Source organism: Hipposideros armiger, unplaced genomic scaffold, assembly GCF_001890085.2.
Source record: "Hipposideros armiger isolate ML-2016 unplaced genomic scaffold, ASM189008v1 scaffold_96, whole genome shotgun sequence".
Classification (NCBI taxonomy): Eukaryota; Metazoa; Chordata; class Mammalia; order Chiroptera; family Hipposideridae; genus Hipposideros; species Hipposideros armiger.
Genome location: NW_017731446.1, coordinates 3,445,334 through 3,465,825, shown reverse-complemented (window position 1 = coordinate 3,465,825; position 20,492 = coordinate 3,445,334). Strand labels below are relative to the sequence as shown.

Genomic DNA, 20,492 nt, shown 5'->3' with positions numbered 1-20,492 from the left:
GGGCAGGGTTGGGAGGATAAAACCGAGGAGGGACGTGCGGCTTTGGCGCCTGCGGAGCTGGAGCGAGGCTAGGGCCTGATCTGCGAGCCTGGGGAGCCGCGGGCGGGACTAGGATCAACGCGGGTCTCTGGGGCCAATGCGGACCCAGGCTACGCATGGCGGCCTAGCGGGTGTCTAGGATGCGGACTCGCGGGGAGGAGTGTAGCTGCAGGCCTCACGCAGGTTGGCTAGCCGAGGGGTGGACGGGGCGGGAAGTGCGGAGGCCGAGGACAAAATGGGCGCTGGCGCCGCCTCCTTCCCTCCTTGCTGCGCGGGCTGCGGGGCCTCTTCACGTCGTTCGGGCCCCATCGCGGACTCGGGCAGATTTCCGGGCCCTGCTCTGCCAGGGTGGGTCCTCGGGGGGATTCCGACGCCAGATAGGCTTTGGTATCCTTTCTCCCGCGGTAGCTGTAGGTTTCTAGCGTTTGGAACATTTCCTTCCCAAGCTTCGTGAAAATCAGCCCTCTGCCGCACCCGCTGCTTTTCCTTTGGTTAAAGGAGAAAGTGGGGGGTAGAGAGAGGTCAGATGCCTTGGTGGTAGTTAGAGTGTGTGTACAAGGTTAGGGCCAAGCCTCAAGTCTTAGATTGCCAGCCTCAGTTGCTACACACATCTTGTTGAGCCAGTTTAGTCTCCTCTTTAGGTTTGTTACTTACAGATTATTCGGAGAATCATAACAATTTAAAGTTTAGGAGTTTTTTAGGATCATAGTCTTATCAAAAAATGGCCACGATGAATTATGCTGAGGCTCTACTCTGCTTGTATGGGCATATAAAGTCGCATTCTCTTAGGCCATACAGTTTGTTTTTAAATCGACCTTTTTAAGAATATTAAGGTAATACATACGCAGTTCTATTCCGTGTCTTGATTTGAGTGGAACATATCGACTCTATCATAATCAGTTACTTTCCTTGGCACATTCATTCAACAAATATTTATTGCACACCAACTTATGGGCCAACCACTGTTCTGACATAAAAAATACACTTTTTTTTTTTTTAATCCGTGAGACCCAGTTTAGGTAAAGTTTGCTTTCCACATTGCTGATCCATTTACCAATAATCTTGGCAAATTAAATCATTTTTTAAAAACCCATTAGCCATGTAGATATTCCTGTGAAGATCTTGTTAGGCAAATAATTGGATTCCCTCTTGTAATTAGGCAGTGATGCCTGAAAGTTAGGACGCTGCACATCTACTTCTGGCCATTATTTTAATTTAAGTGAAAAGTGGACAAATGGCAATTATCTGTAAAACAAGGAAGTTATATGATCTCTGAGGCCCTTCTCTAGGTTCTAACATTTCTACTACACTGCATTCAAGAGTTACATATCATTTTCTTAAAAGTAGGGCGCATTTACTTGAAATGTTAGCTTTATTGCACTAACTCCCCAGTTTGGATTAGTATCATCAGTCACTTTGTTGTTATTAATACGTGTAAAGGCTCTCTGGTTAGCTTTTTCTTTAAAAACAGAAGAGGAGACTTTTGCAGCATCTAAACACAAATATTTAGATTTAGGAGCCCCTCCCCCCCCAAAGAACCAGCATGTGCAAGTTATTTAGAGTATATTAAAGGGGGTATTGGTATGTAGGGCCTGACAGAAGATAGGTGCTCAGCCTTTTAAATTCCCTTCCTTGGCATTTCGTCTTGATTTTACATTTATATGTGGTTGCATAAGTCATTTCAATATAAAACCTGGCTTATCTTAGAGAAACATTAGAACTAGAAGGATGGTAAAGATCATGTTTCAGATATTGGAAATAGACAACATTATTATACTTTTTAAGTATTCTACTTCTGCCCTGATTTTACAAGGAAGGGGTGAAGTAATTTAATATAACAAAATTCCTGCAGAATCAACATATTTGACACCTAAGTGGGAGTTTCTTAACTGAAGTAATGAATGGATAGATTAATAATGTCTGCTTTACTGTCTATATTTTTATTAGCCTTATTTCCATTATTTTCACCACCTTTTCCTTTTTTTCCCCCTTGTAAAAATGCATTCTTTTATTCTTACCAGTAGATTACAAAATTAAGGGGAGTTGCTTATCCTGATGTAGAATATTCTCAAAGAAGCTATTTTCCTATGAGCGGATTAGTGTAGCACAGCAGTGTGGATTATGGACCCCTGAGAGTTCCCAAGACCCTTTCAGTGATCTGAGAGGTTAAAGTTGTTTTCATAGGAATACTAAGACATTATTTGCCTTTTTGGTGACATTTGTACTGATGGTACAAAGGTAGCAATGAGTAAAACTGCTGATGCCTTAGCTAGCATGCATCAAGGCAGTGTCACCAGATTGTGCTAATTAATAGTCGTTGGCACTTGGAATTTTAAAAGCCAGTTTCACTTACGAATGTTCTTAAAGCAATAAGATTAATTTTACTAAATCTTGACTCTGTAGTACTCATCTTTATTTCATATTCTGTGTGACAAAATGGGAACTATAAATAAATTACTTCTGCATACCAAAGTAGTTCTGCAGTTGTTTCAGTCTCAAGCTCTTTTTTCATAGGAACCATTCTTACTTGAAAGAACAATTGATAGACTGACTATGCAGACTTGACTATGTGGCATATAGTTTCTCAAAAAATGAAGCAAGTGGGCCTGTTGCTTCAAGGAAAACCACTGATAACATTTGTTGCCATATGGTAAAATTTGAGTTTTCAAGCAAAAATTAGAATTTTTGAAATCTTGGATTGATGGGAATGTAATTTTTTTATATTGTATCAACATTTGTTACAACAAATTACAACAAATGTATCAACATTTCAAAGATCTGTGTAACCCAGTGAACCAATATTTTTCAGATGACCAGTGCATGATGTTATAGAGTCATGCATGGGTAAAATACTCAGAATGTAAGATAGACCAATGGATTTTAGGTTAACAAGGTGAAAAGTTTGGTTATCGTTCAGATGTCATATTGCAATGGAATGTAAACTTTAAGTACCTACCACTTGTCAGTTTTAATGTAGTAAATGAAGAACATTCACAATTATCTGAAAAGGATTGAATCATATCATTAATTAGGTGTTTGGAGTAGTAGAGCCAGCCTCCTTAGGCCATTAAAGGACTTTGGTTTTTTTCTGAAATGGGAGGAGTCATTGCAGGAGTTTTAAAGGCTGGCTCTGGCTACCTGATCACTATGTTTAGAATAGACTACGCATAGGGCAAGGGCAGAAGTAGGGAGATGATTTGGCTATAGCAGTAATCAAAATGAGACATAATGGTCAGTCATAGCAGGTTGTGATGTATTGGATGTAGAGAGTGAAGAAGATTTGAGAATAACTCCAGGGTTTTTAGTTGGGGCAATTGGAAGGAGGGATTGCTGTTAGCTGAGATGCGCAAGGTTGCAGATGGAACAGGTTTGGGGTAGGGAAAGATCAGTAGTTCCATTTTAGACATGGGAAGTTTGAGAAATAGGTCTAGAAGCCAGTTCAGGTGGTTGGATATATTATATTAGTCTGGAGTCCAGCCCGGAAAGAAAGAGGTCTGGACAAGAGGTGCACATTTAGTAGTTATTGGTACCTAGATGGTGCCATGAACCCAGATGAGATCACTTAAGGGAATGAATGTAAAGAAGAGAGGGTCAAGGATTGACCTCTGGAGACTTCAAAAAGAAGTCAGTAGAAAAGGAAGAACCAGCGATGTAGACTTCGAGTGACCATAAAAATGTATTCTAAAAGTCAAATGAAGCAAATACACAGTATTTAGCAAGGAGTGGGTGATCAGCTGTCATGTTACTGTCAAGATGATGTCTGAGAGTTGTTAATCCTTGAATTTAACAATTGGAGATCTTGGACGACTTTCAAGGCAGAGCAGGGAATAAAGGTCTGATTGGAATGGGAGAGAAATCAGAGATGACAGATGGAACTTTGAGATTTGCTACACGGGGAACAAAGAAACAAAGCCAATAGTTTGTGGGGAAAATTTACTAAACCTCAGTACTATACTGTATCCTCAGTATATTTTGTTTCTGTTGTGAATTTTGGTCCTCAGTCTGATAGCTTATTGTTTTTCCTGAAAGACTATATAACTACATCTTGGGCTGTATTGATATGGCTTCCTTCTGTGTTTTCATGTTTTTCTACGTTGGTTAACATTTTCTTTTTTTTTTTCAGTATTATTGGTGTTTTGATTTTGCCTTGTCATTCAAAATGCCTGTCCTGGTAATTTCTCCCCCTGCATCAGAAATACTACCTGAAGCTTCCAAAATACTTGTATCTATCTGACTTCACATAAGTCAGTCTGTCAAGTATATATAGAGTACGTCCTTCATTCACTGTTTCAAGAACTTGTATTGTTTCTTACCCAAACATTAAAGCTTCAGAGAAAATACCTCAACAAATATACTAGTGGACAAACAAGACTTCCTAAATGGTTTTTACAGAATTTCAGAGATAGGCTACATGCTTTGAGATTGAAGAGCTCCTTGGCTAACATTTTAACGGATCTCTTTCTTAGTAATATTTCTTAATTTGACGAATTCCCTAATTAGGAAATTACAGTGAGTGTTACCTGCAGACAGAAAAATGACAAAATATTTCAACCTATTCATTTTGGCTTACAAAGCAAAACACTTGCAGTTGTCCGACAAAATAGGTTTGCTTCAAATTAACAAAAATACATTTCTAAAGTACCTATTATATACATGTACACATGCACACACACCAGTATTGTGGACTCACTCAGAATAGGTTTTGTCCATTTATAAATTACCTTGCCTATTAAAAACAAATGTCCTGCTCCATATAGACTTAGAAAGTTAAAATCAAGGATATACGTATGTCTAACAACCACAGTCTTGGAATCCCAGTTCTTTTCCGTAACCTACCCTTTCCTTAGCGGAATCCTGGATTGCCATGGGTTTCTCTGCCTTGGTGTGTCTAGCAAAAGTCCTTTAAAGCCAGGGAAACTGTTCTGCAGCTTGAGGCTATCTGGCTGACGGGGTTTTGTGTTTGTGCACCTGACTTGGGGATTGATGACTATTTATGGCTGAAAGTGATCTGCTTGCTCTTCATACTTTTACTTAACTGAACAGTTTCTGTTTCCTCTTATCCCCTTCACCCCCCTCCAAACTTCTCATTCCTATGTGGCTATAACTTGGGTGGGAGAGAGCACTTTGGGCCCCCCAGAGGCCTCCTCTTGCTTATAAGACCTATTTGCACAGATTGTTTTGTTTTGTTTCTTTACCCAGTCTCTTGGTTACATTGTGCCTGGTTTCCCCCAAAAAATCTGCATTCTAAGTAGCTTCTAGCCATTGCTTGACTTAAGGGATCCATGGGCCCTTAAGTAGTTAGAACCCTTGGGATGCCAGAATTATTAAACAATTCTTAAGTATTTTCTAAAATCAATGCATAGTTGTATGATTACGTCATTTGCCAAGCAACTTTGGCCTTCTTATATCTTTAAAATGTATGACATTCGCCTATACCAGTAGTTTCACTAAGAATATATAGTTTAGGTGCCCCAACCTGGATATACCAAGGGTATGGTAACATTTAACAGTTTTATGGATTTTTAACCTTAGCAACAGTCCCTTTAGATTTTTTATATTCCCAGTAATGAATTTTGCTCTTGCTCTTCTGCTGTCAAACTTGGCTGTTCTCGCCTTGGAATTCTTTTCAAATGAAAGCATTTAAAGCAACGGAGAGGGAAACTTATAACTTTTTCTGTAATAGTAAAGCTTCCAACTTCGTCTTTATTAGTAATAGCAAATTACATCAGTGACACCGTGCAACTGATCTTGACATTATCTCTGGATCAGAGGGACTCAGGACCAGTTAGAAGACAAGAAATAAAATGAGGGCCTGCTTTTAGGCCACTTGTAGTGGGGATTGTGAGGGGAAGTAGAAAGGAAGTTTAGAATGTTTAACCAGTGAGACTTGAAGATAGTTGGATATCAGAAAGCCTCTGTATCCCTTTATCTCTGTTCCAACTGATGACTGTTAGCCCTCAATACCTCATACCTAGGTAATTATAGGAGCTTCACTTGGCCTTTAAAAAAAATGTATATATTTAAGGTGTACAACAGGATGATATACATAATGGAGTGATTACTATATAGCATTATCACCTCACATAGTTACCATTATTTTGTGATGAGAGTACCTGAAATCTGCTTTTACAAATTTTCAGTGGTCAATACAGTATTATTGATTATAGTCATTATGCTGTACCATAGAACTTTAGACTTCTTCATCTTACATAACTGCAGTGTTGTACCCTTTGGCCAGCACCTCCCTGTTTCCTCCACCTGCTCACCTATTGTAACCACCCTTTTCTTCTTCTGTGTATTCGACTTTTAAACGTTTGACGTAAAAGCGAGATCATGGATGTCGTGTTTTTCTTTCTGTGTCTGGCTTATTTCACTTCGCATAACGTCTTTGTTGTTGCACAGGACAGTATCTTCCACATGGCCCTCTAGACTCCAGATTCTTCCCCTTCTTGATCTGGATTCTTCACAGCCTCAGTACATTCTACATCTCCATCTTGATAATTTTTTAAAGCATTATATTGGCTATGCAAATTGATGTTTGTGAGGAATTTGATTATTATAAATAATAAAATATTTAAATCAGTGTTTACTGCTAAAAAACTGGGGGGAGTGGAATAAGACTTAAAATAATTTTAAATATTAACATTTTTATATAGAACGTTTTAAAAATAATTTCTAGTCTTTTCCATTCATTGTTTTATGACTTGCTTCACTTGACAGAATTGTGCTGCCCACATCTTATAGATTCATAAATGAGACAAGTAGTATATATTTAATATATTTGTTGTGCTCACATCCATTTAATTGTGAAGCTGAGAATGCATGCACCCAGCCCCCAGCTATTATTAATAAATAGCACACTGCTTTAATCTCACATTAAATTGACCAGCCCATAAAAATACCTCTACCCACAAACTATATAAAATGTAATAATACAGAAGAACAAATATTTTCCCCTACCATTCCTGGTTAAATTGCATCTAACTAGTATAGAACAGTGTTTCAAATTTCATAGCAACCCCATTAATGGATTATGAAATGAATTTGGTTGTTCTGTGACCAACATATTTTTTAAAGTAGAATAAAAAATACCAGTGCATTGCATATAACATAAATATTGTTCTGTAAAATGTGTGTTTGCATGTGGCTACACTGCATCTTGATGTAAAATATCTCTCGTGGGTTGAAGTCAAAGATTTGAAAGCCACTGATAAAAGGGACTAAGAATCAGGAGATATTGTTTGTTCTTTAAGTAACTGACTGTCAACCTGGAGCAAGTAATTTTCTCTTGCAAGACTTTTGTTTTCTCACCTACTGTATTATAGATTGATTGGAGGATGTGGAGCAAGGGTAGAAGCAGGGAGACACTAATTAGGAGGTCACTGCAATGACCTCAATAAGATACAGTGGCTTCCACACAATAGAGTACACAGATAACGAATTATAGTCTTGTATGCCTGAAAATTATATAATGTTATTAACCAATGTGACCACAATAAATTTAATAAAAAAAAAAGATATAGTGGCTTAGACCAGGGTGGAAATAGTGAGAAAGCGGTCAAGATTCTGGATTTTGAAATTCTGAGTCAGACACTTGACACTATACACATCATTTTCTCATGGGGTCTAGTGGGCCCCAGAAACATGCCACGCTCTGCAGTTAAAAACCCTTGCTATTTTTTTAAATACTGCTAAAATTTTGATAAATTAAAATTTAAAAATGTATGCAAAAAAGTAAAAAAGCTGCTGAAACATAATAAAAGCCAGCATTGCCCAGTTCCCCTCCCCACATCTTCCTAGTAGGAACTTCTGTGTCAGCTATTTATTTCCTTGGGAATTTTCATCATCCTTTTCTTGTAAATGAGGATTTAATTGTATTATGCTCCTCCCTATTTCCCCCTTCTTTTCATTCTCTCAGTCCAGTTATTAAGACATCACAATTTTTTGTTAAATTGGTAGTCAGTGCTTTCTTTCTTGAATAACTTCATTCTTTTCCCTGGAGTTAATATTTACCCCACATTTTAAAATGCTTGTTTAGTTGTGTGAGTCCTTATACTTGAGTCATTATTGTCATATGGTCAGTTATATACATGTGTTAGTCTTTTCCTGGAGATCCTTATTCCTCGGAACTCTGTCATCCTAATCCTGTCTGGACTGGCTGTTTTCTAAGCCTGACATTTCACTGCCGTCTTGGGGCTCCTTTCTCCCTCTCCTGAGTTATTCTGTTCCTGCATTCAGTCCCCCACCCTCACCCCTGTTTTATTAGCTATCATTGACATATAACATTGTATTAGGTTTACATGATGATTTGATGTATTCCCTCCTCTCTTTTTAGTTGACTCCCTTAATCTGTGCGACACATCCTCTAGTAGCTGTGTAAGAAAGGTACAAGGTAGGAGGTTTCTCGAATATTTCTTTAGTTAATTCTTGTGAGGATGGTAATTAAACTCAGTTTTTCTCTAGCTACCAAAGGTGTTTGTATGCAGTCAAATAAATGAAACATTTCAAAAATTATTTAGTCTTCTGAAATAAAAAGGATACATTTTAATATCTTGGCAAAGCCGCAGTTGCCCACCTATTTTACAGCACTGTGCATGTGTTCTAACTTACGAATTAAGTAGATAAGTTTTGTTCTTTTCATTTTTTTCTGTAGATGTGGTGGTACAGTGGGAGCTATTCTGACATGTCCACTGGAAGTTGTAAAAACACGGCTACAGTCGTCTTCTCTGACAGTTTACATCTCTGAAGTTCAGCTGAACACCATGGCTGGAGCCAGTGTCAACCGAGTAGTGTCTCCTGGACCCCTCCATTGCCTAAAGTGAGAGCACAGCACTCACCAGTTTTTTTTAACCTGTTTGCCTTAATGATGCCCATATATTTCTTTATATTCTGCCATATTTTAAAAGGTTTCTTACAAACTTAATGACAGTTACTCTGAATTATGTTAATTAGAAACGGTAATCTCTACTGGAGAGGAACACTTGAATAAAATGTAATATTATTTCCAAATTGTGTATTTGGAATATTTTTTACATTTGTCCAATGGATTTATTTCCAAAGCTTATTATAAGTATTTTAAACTATTAATTCATTTATTATTAAACTATTCATATAATATTAAATGCTAACTCTTTTTGTGTGTTTAATTTTCTAAGTAATCACAAAAGTAAGTACATCTAATTAATGACAGTCTTTGATTTTTATAAAACATGTATAACTGAGATTTAAAGCGGAGTTCTACTGATTTTAAAATACGATTCAGTGTTTGTTTTGACATGTCTTGATGGTTTGAAAAAGATTTTTTTTTTTTACATTTTACCATACTTTATTATGTTACAAATTAAATTTGAAATTTCAAAACTATTGAAATTAGGTTTTACATGTTTAAACTTAGGTATGTAACGGAATGCCTTGTTGTATGTCTGCCTTATCAGCTCACTTGGGACATAATTTGTTTGAACTTAGTTCAATAGTGTTTATTTTGTAGTAACAAATAAACTCATACTGTGTGTTTATCTTCTCTACCAAAAGATTTTATCAGTCTTTTTCAAACTTAACTAAGTACATAAATAAGTAGAAGAAAATAGTTAACAATTTTGGATTAAAATGCCTTAGTTATATATAAATATTTCTATCTGATTAATAATAGAGTATTTTAATATCATGATTTTAACATTTATTACCACTGATTCCCTCTCAAAGTTCTTCCTTTGACCTTTGTGACAATACTATATTTTTTATTCTGTTTTTCTATGGTTTTGCCTTCTCTGACTTTCCTCAAAGGAACTGTAGGACCCTCTGGGTTTTGTTTTAATTTTTAAGTTTTTCAGACCCTCTTATATGTCAGTTTAACATGCTTCACCTGTTATCAGCATACAGGTGACTTCCCAGTCTGCAGTCTTTGGCCCTAGCATCCTTTCACTCATTTCCATTTTTTCCCTACTCAGGGACTCGGTCCTAATCAGTCTATTTCATGGCTCCTGCTGCTTTTTTCCTTTATCCAACATCTTTATTGAGATATAATTGACATATTCACAGAGTTGTGACCATCACCATTTTCTAAATGTAGAACATTTTCATTATCACCACAAAAAGAAACCCTTATTTATTAGCAGTCACTCATTTTCTCCCTTCCCTCTTGCCCTCCACCCAGCCCAGACAACTACTTTTTGTCACTACAAATTTGCCTATTCTGGACATTTTATATAAATGTAGTTATATAATTTTTTGTGACTTGTTTCTTTTACCTAACATGTTTTCAAGGTTCATCCCTGTTGTAACAAGTATCTTTTTATTGTCGAATATTTCATTGTTTATCTACCCTTTGGTTGATGGACATTTGCGTTGTTTCCACTTTTTGGGTGTTATGAATAATGCCACTATAGGGACATAATTTTTCCATTTCTCTTGGGAATATAGTACTAGGATTAGAATTGCCGGGTCATATAGTAAGTACCTATGTTTAACATTTTGAGGAGCTACCAAACTGTTGCCCCAAGTGGCAACATCATTTTACATGCCTAAGACCAATAAATGAGATTTCCAATTTCTGCACATCCTCGCCAACCCTGGTTTTACTATACCTTTTTGATTATAGCCATCCTGGTGGGTTCAGAATGGTTCATGGCTTCTTAATCAGGAACTTTAGGAACTCCCCCTCCCCCCCCCCCGGGCTCTCTTAGTTCCTTATGTGGCTCATGGATGAGCTTCAAGAAGTTTGTAAATTAGATGAAACTGTATGCAAAATTGTGTTTGCAAATTTGTATTTTTTAAAAGGACACTTACCTTCCTTAATTTCTTAAAGGGACTTATAATACAGAAAGGGCTAGCAAACACTGAACCTTTAAAATGTGCCCTATGATTTGTCATTCTTAATTCTGCTTCTGTCTAATCTAGTTTTATCAAAAGTGGTTCATCACCCATGTCTAGATGCATAGTAAAAATGTAAATTGCTGAGCAATCTCCTATACCTATTGAATCAGAATATTTTGAAGGTGGGATCAGAGAAACCTGCATTTTAAATAAATGCTTCAGTAATAAAGATAATATTAAGATTTACCAAGTGTTTACTGTGAGCTCTTTTTAAGCTTTTTACATATTATTTATTCCTCACAGTAACTGTAAAAAAAGAGTACTGTTTTTCTCTATTTACTGCTGTTGAAAATAAGGATAAGTGAAAAGTTATTACTTTATGTTTTCACAGCTATTCAGTTACCAAAATTGGGCTTTGTATTGAGAAGTCTGGCCCCACAACTCAGACCCTTAATTAACCATTATGCCAAATTGCCTTTTAAGCAATCATGTTTAAGCATATAATAATAGATGCTTGAGAACCACTGGCTGTTAACTAAATTAAAACACCTCCTCTTCCTCAATCTCGATTTCTCCTTACCTCCACAACTTAATTTAATAACACCCTCAGAAAGCCTTCCATGACTTACATGCATCTGTTCCTTTCCCGACTGGGCATATGTGTCTAGTTTATACAGTCTTTGCTATTTAATATGGTCTGTTAAACCTTTTGTTTCAATATAATTCTTTTTTCCATAGCAGGAGCCTCACCCTCTCTTTGTTTTTACCCTGCTTAGTCTTTATATAGTTAGGTATTCAACATAGTAAATGCTAACTGAGTCGAGGGAGAAATGGGAACCGGCCAAACATTCTAGTACCCTACAAGTTTTTAGATTTTACCATAGCGTTTCACTGGCGTGGTTAGATGAGATCACGCTGCAGTACTGAGAGATTTGTCCCAGAGCAAAGAAAGAACCTCAGATACTGAGGGGGAACTACATTTCAGATTGGGATTGCGAGAGAGAGACCAACATTTTTTACTTTCTTGGTATAATAGTACATTTTGTGAATTCCCAAGAAGTACTAGAAAAGAATTCCATCAAACATATTGATCTATAGGATTTGGCTCCACTAACATCTAATTGGGAATTGAATTTGCTGGTAAAGATAATGAAATGGAAAAGATTAAAGATAAGAGTAGCATGACAATATGAAAATAAATGTAGAAATCTATATTATATCTTTAAAACTTTTAGGAAAGAATTTAAATGGAGTTCTTTTTATCACTAGTAAATCTATTAATCTTCCATATAATTTATGCTATGTCAAGAAAAACAGCTTTTCATAAGTAAAGAAAATTGACCAAAGCAGCATAACATAGTATAAACATGTGGGATTTAGACTCTTAAGTTTGCTATACAAATAAAGTACTAGACATTGAAGGACATTGGTTTCTAAATAATATCTTTCTCTTTCAGGATGATCTTGGAAAAAGAAGGGCCTCGTTCCTTGTTTAGAGGATTAGGCCCCAATTTAGTAGGGGTGGCCCCTTCCAGGTAAAAAAAAATTAAGTTAAGCAAAATTGTGGCAATCTGTCTTGTTTCAGGTTTAAAGAGGGGAGATGCTAAAGTCCAGGTGATAAGGATAAGGTATGTGGTGTAACCAACAGGTATCAGTAAAAGGCTGGGCAGGTTGCAGAGTGTGGAGATACAGGAACTCACAGTGAGATCGTTGTGAAGTACTTTCTGCACCAGGTAGAAAAGGCAAAGAACCAACTAAAGGAACTACCGCTAAGAAAGGAGAAGACGTGGGTCTCTGGAACTAATCCTATTTTTCGGTTTAGGGGACAAGCTAAACACATAGAATGGCTTCATTCTTTATTAAAGAAGAAGCCCAAAGGCCTTAATACATTAATTTGTCATTTCTCTCTGATATGTTTTTATCTTAGATTGACTCCTTCCATGATAGAACACTGCAGAGTTCACATTTCAGATTGAAAATGCATATCCAGCTCTCTGCATCCAAATAGTATAGCAGATCCATGTTTCATTATACATTTCATTTCAACTTTTTATGGCCTATTTTCTCTCTTTAAAAAAATTATCCAAAATTTCATCTTTATTGTAAAGACCAAAAATGTATAGCTTAAAGCTTGACATTCCACCTTAAACACTTCTCATCCAGTCCACCTCCCCGCACACACTCTTCTCGCCATAGAAAAGTGACATTAATAAACACTGGTGCATAGTCTTCCATTAATTTTTCCTGCCTATCATTTACATAAAATGTATAATAGGTATACATATTATTATTTACATAAACTGAACCATATTAAATATTTCACCCAATTTATCTTAAAACTTTTTCCATGAAAATATGTAGTTTTTTTAATTGCATAGTATGACTATCCCATCATTAATAAGCATTCCCTTATTGATAAACCTTTAGATTAATTTCCAGATTTTTGCTGTTAAAAACAATGGCTTTTGTGAACTTGGCAGTACCTTTATCTTTGTACTTAAACAAGTATATTTCTTCAGGATAGTTATCTAAAAGTAGAATTTCTGGATAAATGGGCATATGCAGATTTAAAATTAATTAATATTGCTCAACTACCTTCCAAAAAAGCATCTCATATTTTTATTCTCAAATAGTGAATTAGTTGCACTTTATCCATGTATTACCCATGTTGGCTTCTATCCATGTCTTTTAATGCTTGCCAAATAGATTGAACATGATTTTTCACTGTTTTAATATACATTTGTTTAATTTTCGGTGCAGTCACATCTTCCTTGTAATTATTTGTATATCTCTTCTGTGAATTACCCATATATATTCTTTGCCTTCTATCTCATTAGAATGTCCTTTTGCCTTACTGATTTCTAGGAATGCATTGTTTATTCCTTTTCACAATTTGACATCATTAAATGTATCCTTTTTTTTTTCTTTTTCATAAACAGTTTCATTTTAAATTATATTCCCCATTTTTAAAGCACATTTTAAAAGGCACAACAAGGAGACTCTCCCCATTTGTATTTGTTTGTCTATTCTGTCCCTTATTGGACCAGATAATCAGGATTATTGGGAAATAACAGAATATTTGAAACAACAAGCAACTAATTCAGTGCCTGGAAAGCTGAACAATGAGGAGGAAGCTGGGATGCATAAAGTCATAACGGGAGATATTTACAAATTTAATGGAATGTTTACAATGTTGGAAAAAATCACCTGACCTGATGGGGCTGATTTCTTTTGGAATTGTCTTGTCTGTTTAATGATACTGTGAACTACACTGTGTAGTATAGATTAGAATAAACTACAGTATCTCAAAATTGTTTAAAGTATACTTTGATCAGTTAGTTCTAGCTTTCTCTCTCCACCAAAAAAAAATAATGTAAGTGCTCACACCATATTTCCTTAACTCAAGTATGTTTAATATAGTTTTAGCATTACATCAACCTTTTAGCTTTATTCATGTGCTTTCAAAATTTTATACAAATATTTTTTGTTACAGTTAGTTGCTGTCAAAGTATTAGGGTGGGGTGTCTGAGGATGCTTTACATTTGAGCTTGTCTTTTTCTTAATGAGTCAATACAAAAAGTACTTCAGGGTCTTCATGGGAAAAATATGTAAATTAACCTGATGTTACATGAGAATGTAGCTGACACTTTGTTTTTAGATTTCTCTACTCTAAAATTACAAAGATCAGTTTACATGTTATTTGAATCTTACGAATTAAGCAACATGCTTTTTGATAAAATTTAAATCTTTATTTTAGAGCAATATACTTTGCTGCTTATTCAAACTGCAAGGAAAAGTTGAATGGTGTATTTGATCCTGATTCTACCCAGGTACACATGATTTCAGCTGCAATGGCAGGTATGAATATATAATACTAAAAAACAAAATATTTTCTGAGATCTAGAGACTTAATATTGAATTATGATAAATTTACATTGTAAAGTTAAGACAATGTGCTTTTTATTGATTAGCATCCGCAAGTATGATTATTACATTTATTAGTATATAATAAGTTTGATCAGGAGGTATATGTAAAAGCTGTTGTCAATTGGCATTTTGTAATTAGGAGTTTGTGATAGCATACAGGTAATATATTTACATTGTCTTGTGTAGTTCACTGAATATTTAGTGATCTCTTTTAATAGCTTTAAGAATCCAACCATAATTACACTATAAGTAAGTTATGGAGCTGTAATTTACTCTTCTCTCCTCAATTTCTGTTAGTGGCTTTTCCCTTTTTGCTGCATGTTTTGGCTTCTGTCTGAAATGTGCCGGCAGTTCTTGGTAAAGTATTCATTTTGTCCTGTGCTCAAATGCTGAAATTTTTGTGAGTGATGTATTACCGATAACTCAGAGTTACTGTTATGTATACGTTTTGAAAAATATGTGCAGCATTCCATGTAAATCACTAGATAGCACTCAAAATTTAGACACTGGCTATGTGTACATGCTTGCTATTGAAATGTTTCCAGGCATTCTTCTACCATCATTGAGTATATATGATTCTGAATTAAAACAACCAGTCCTGGGCCTCTCTCTGCACTGTCTTAAAGATAAACTAGAAGATTGGTTCCACCAGTATGGTTCTGGAATCATTTGCTGCTATGCATGTTAGACAAAGCCATGACCTTTGATTCTCATTTAAAAATTCTCTGCAGTTTTCTGAGATTTGTTGCATATTTATCCATACCTCACATTTCCAAATTATGCTATGACTTTATAAAAGCAAATTATATCTACTTTCATCAACTGTTGATCAATTAATTGAGTGTCAGCTATGTACTTAATAATGAGTGCCTTAAACTGTTAACCATTTTCTGTTTAGAAATAAATTGGATCAATTTGAACCACTTAACGAACTAAGTGTAAGTTTGAAATACTAATTTCTGAAAGGTCAATAGCCATATAATAAATCTAGCATATACCTTACAAAATATTTTCAAGGCTTTTTTATATTTAGTAATGGTTGACTAACTCATTGAAGTTTTAAAGCTGGAAGGTGGTGAAATACTCTTATTTAAAAATGCGGAGAGATCTTGGGCACGTTATGTAATGTATGTGAACCTCCATTAGCTTATCCTTGGAATGAGTAGGTTGCCCTACATAGATTTGGATTTTGAGAATTAGCTCTTCGGTACCAAGAGATCATCTAGTTACAACTGGAATTATTTTTTAATGTACTTTTTACAGATGTTGAATACGAATAGATTTTCCCTCTACACATTTCAGTGGGTATAAGGTAAAAGTTAGTAGCTAATTTCAATCTGTATAACCACTATATTAGGATCTTTAAGAATGTATTTCTGGATTACCAGTGTTTATGTTTTTGTTTTTTAACCCCAGAAAATTATTTTTAAAATGCTAATCTTTCTTTTTTGAAAGAATTAAAACCAAGAAAGTAGATGAGCAATCACTTTAAGTTGAGGATAGTTGTTATATATTCAGTATTGCAAATTTAGAGTTTCTGAATATCTTAATTTCCTCTGGAACATTAAAATATCTCATTAGAATTTATTACTATGTTTGTATCAATTGCAAAGAATTTCAGTGGAATTGTTGTTTTGCACTTTTTAAAAAAATGTGAACGTGTTAACTTTGTTTTTTGTCTATATATTCATAATATTTCCCAACTTGAATTCCTTGAATTTTGGTTAATTGATAGTCTTATACACTTATTCACATACACTTACTGTGTAATTTGAAAATACTTCTTCCATTTGTTTTCAGTTATATTTTTTTTCTGAGAATTGTGCTTTCAGAGCTTTCTTGCACTGTTCATGAGCATTAACATTTAGCCTTGCGGTTTTTATACATAACTACATGGTTGGTGAAACTGAATGGTCCCACGCAGATTCATTAAGGTAGCCTTTTGCCCCCTTCATTCTTGAAATAACCTAAACCAGATTGCTCTGGTTTTTCTTCATGATCATTTTTTAGAGGTCTTATAAATTATGAATTGGGGGTGCAAAGTGCTTAGAGGTAGTCATGAAAAATCACTTTTCAACTGACTATTCAAAAAAAAATGCTAACCTTGTCATTTTAGTATAAAAAGACACACAAATAGATCATTAATGATATTGCCTGCAAGATTTTGCCACATCAAGCAGCACACAGATTAAGAATTTAATAACATAACCTTGTACATGATTTTATTTCAAGTAACCTCTCAATTCAGTTGTATTTTTCATGTTATCCATAAGAACTAGAGTGTTTAGATCTAAATCTTTTTAGTTAAAAGGACAGTTTCTTTAAAGTGGGTCTTGCTTTTATTTGTTGTATATCAAGGGAATACTACAAGAATTTGTAAAACTGAATTTGGGCTATAAATTATCATGCATTGAAAATTTTTTTCAATTGTGAGACTATTTAATCAAATTAAGTAATGTTGACTCTTCATGTTTTACCTGCCTTTTTTCTCTTGCATATGACCTTTGTCAGACTAAGTGAATCTTAGCAATTGAGGGTATTTGTGTGTTTTTGTTTAAATGAACTTGCATATTCCTCTGTATACACCTAGACACAGATGTGTATACAAAAAAATAAGTTTCTTCTTTCTTTATAGTAACTCCCAATTTTAAAAAGTTTTTATCTGGAATGTATATATTATTATATATAGCATTATAGACTTAAAGGAGATGAATTCTGATTTTTATTGGATTATATATTCAAACAGTTTCTGCTCAGTTTTTTAAAGTACCCATAATGTAATTGTTTAACATTTGCTAGATACCTAGTAGATTTTATTTGCTTATAGCATTCAGTATTTTTCAAGATATATTTTTCTATTGACTTAAAGTTTATTAAAGGTTAAGTTTTTACTCATTAAATAGAAATTTTGTCTTGCATATATAAAATTTCTAAAAATATTTTAGTCAAAGACTGGGGTCCATGGCAGTTCTTTCAGCCAGATGGATGGTTGAACAGATGTTTTGTGTTTGTGTGTAAACATTCTTCCTGTTTTTTGTTTTGTAGAACACAAGAAATTAAATACAAAATAACTCAAAATATTTCATAAAAATGGATGTGCAATATTACTGGCCATAGTGCAAAAGGTGAAAGGTACTACTGAAGCAACATACTTTATTTATTAAAAAGATGATAAATAGTTAACAAAATGAAGTTACTTGGATATTGTTTTTTTTTTTTAAGGTTTACTAAGTAGGCTGGTTGTTAAAGAATAGAAAATTATTATTTCAACTCCAATCATGGTAGATAATGTAGGAAAATGGGATATGAAAATCCCCTCTAAATATTTTCTTAGATTCCCCTTTGACAAGGTTAGCATTTTTTTTTTTTAAGGCAAAGTTGTTCATCTTTTAGGTAAGTATTTGGACTCTGAAACTGCTGCAGATGGCAGAATTTTCAGTACTCGGTACATTTTTTTTTTTAATTATGGCCCATTTTGATATTCCTTTCTTTTTCTTTTTTAACTTAAAATTTTCAAAAGAGTTAGATCTCACCGTAATATTTCTCAAATCCTTCCAATGGGATTCATTTTGTACACATGTTTCTGATGAGGTCACTGCTTGTTGTTATGATACAGAAAAGCCTGTGTCTATTTTAGGCATTTACTGTACATTTCTCCCGAGAAAAGAGTGAGATCGTGTCATCTCATGCTCCCCATCCGCAGGTCACTTCCTGTAGAAATATGGACTAACTTAAACCTCGTGAGTACTGATCTGAGCATCTCTTGCAGCCTCTAGTTATAATAAACACCCCCTGGGAATTTACAATAGCTGTGGAATTAATAGAAGGCGGGAAATGAACTTTTATTTCCTGAATTTGTGTGTGCGTTATCTGAATATTTTCTAAAACTTTAATTTTGATTCCTTTATAGTATTCCTTCTAGAAGGAAGAATGGGGTAACTTTTCAGTCATCATAAAGTAAAAGCCTGGGGTCATCAGCTTGGCCGTAATAGCCTTGACCATCAAAGAAATTGATAACAGTATTTAAGATGTACATAGTTGTAACTGGTATCATACTATCCTGCAACTTTTAGAAAAAATAGTTCTCTTTGCTTAGCATGACGTATTTTTTAAATCTAATACAGTGCTTTCTATTCTCCTGCTTGTTGATACTTGGCTTTTTTCTACTCATTGATCTTAATACTTATCATTACTTTGCAAATAAATGCAGGATAAGAATATATGGGATCTTAGCTGTTTTAGTTTTAATTAGTTTTTTTTAGTTTTTAATACATTTCTCAGAAAGTTAGGTGGGCTTTGTTCTACTAAAGAAGTTAATTGAAGTAAAAAATACCAAAAATGCAATACCACAGGTATCACTCACTTAATGAAATAGACATTTTCAGCAAGTTCACCATAAGCAGGATTTCTGTTAATCTGGTTTTTAAGGTTTACATTATTAAATGGAGTCTTAGATGAGGCAAAACTAAAAAATTGCATTTTAAAAGTTTTTTTAAACTTTCTAATAAAATACTAACCACACTACTAACAGTATGGCCAATATACTACCACTTTGCTTTAATTGACTGTGGAGTAACATTAATTCTTAACCTATAAATAGATCCTACATACACCTGTAAGTCAGAAGTCAGTTTTAATATTTAACAGGGTATTCAAAACATTACTGTGAGTTAGCATATTATCAAAATGTCACAAAATTTAAATGCCAAAATAAAAAGTAATAGGAAATTTCTAAATTTCAGGGGCATCATTCACAATATCTTTGTGTATGTTTGTCTTAGGGAAAAAAATAGGAAGATATGTTTAGTTTTGGCTGTTTGTCAACTTCAAATTGCCTTACTATTTATAATTCAAAGTTGGTGATAAATTTTTGTTTCTTCCCACTTGTTTCATTTCTTGAATTAATGGATTATATTTTTCTAGATCTAATTAGCCTAATAATGTCTACTTAGTTTATTAGAGTGTCTTTGGTAAGTGACTTTAATAGCACCAAAATCAAGGATCCAAGTTTTAACTGATAAAAGACCAATAGCTAAACACTTGTGGATTATGCCTAGATTCTTTTAACCTAATGATTTGCTGGCAGTTGGGCTAGTGTCTTTATTAAGAGCTAGCTTATTGGGAGAGTTGAGCCAAACCAACTATAGTAATCACAAGTTACTGATAATAACAGTTATATGGGAATAAGATGACAATATTCTCTCACTTACCTAAATTTTAATGTGCACTACTCCATAGGTTAATTTGTGTCTGGAAATGAATTTTAGTTAAGTGAGAAATACCTGTTGTTTGCGTCCTATCATTGTTTAATATGTACAGAGAATAATTAAATTATAATTTATGGGTATTTTGAAATTTTCTAGTAATATTTATAAATATTTATTGTAATATTTTAAAGTTTACATACATGAGGGGTTTTCAGCCTCTGAGGAATTCTGTGACTTGGAAGAGCATTAAGATTGGGTACTAAGTTTATATTTTTAAAAGAACATAATTATTTTTAAAAATACTTTTATGCTTATCTTTTTTTCAAATAAAGTATAATGAATTGAATGAGATTTTTACAGACAGGATGGTTTTTTTTTAATTTTGATATAGTAATTCCCAGTTTTAGCCTTTCTAAATTTAATAAAACAAATACATATATTTTTAATTTTCACAGAATAATTAAAAACCATTGAGAATAATACAGAATATTTGTTGGTTTGTGCTGC

At 34.3% G+C, this 20,492-nt stretch overlaps 1 protein-coding gene across 5 annotated transcripts in view; it reads left to right on the top strand.

Moving 5' to 3' along the window:
• Positions 1–20,492, top strand: part of SLC25A36 (solute carrier family 25 member 36) — a 31,714-nt gene that overhangs the window by 521 nt on the left and 10,701 nt on the right. For 2 of the 5 annotated variants that reach the window (XM_019646025.1, XM_019646029.1), the window contains exons 1-4: positions 260–387; positions 8,693–8,857; positions 12,309–12,386; positions 14,609–14,709. In XM_019646025.1, coding sequence (XP_019501570.1) covers positions 275–387; positions 8,693–8,857; positions 12,309–12,386; positions 14,609–14,709 — 457 coding nt within the window. In that variant the 5' untranslated portion in view covers positions 260–274. Of the gene's footprint in view, positions 1–259; positions 388–8,692; positions 8,858–12,308; positions 12,387–14,608; positions 14,710–20,492 lie in introns of those variants that run through there. The other 3 variants (XM_019646026.1, XM_019646027.1, XM_019646028.1) reach the window with 3 other exon arrangements.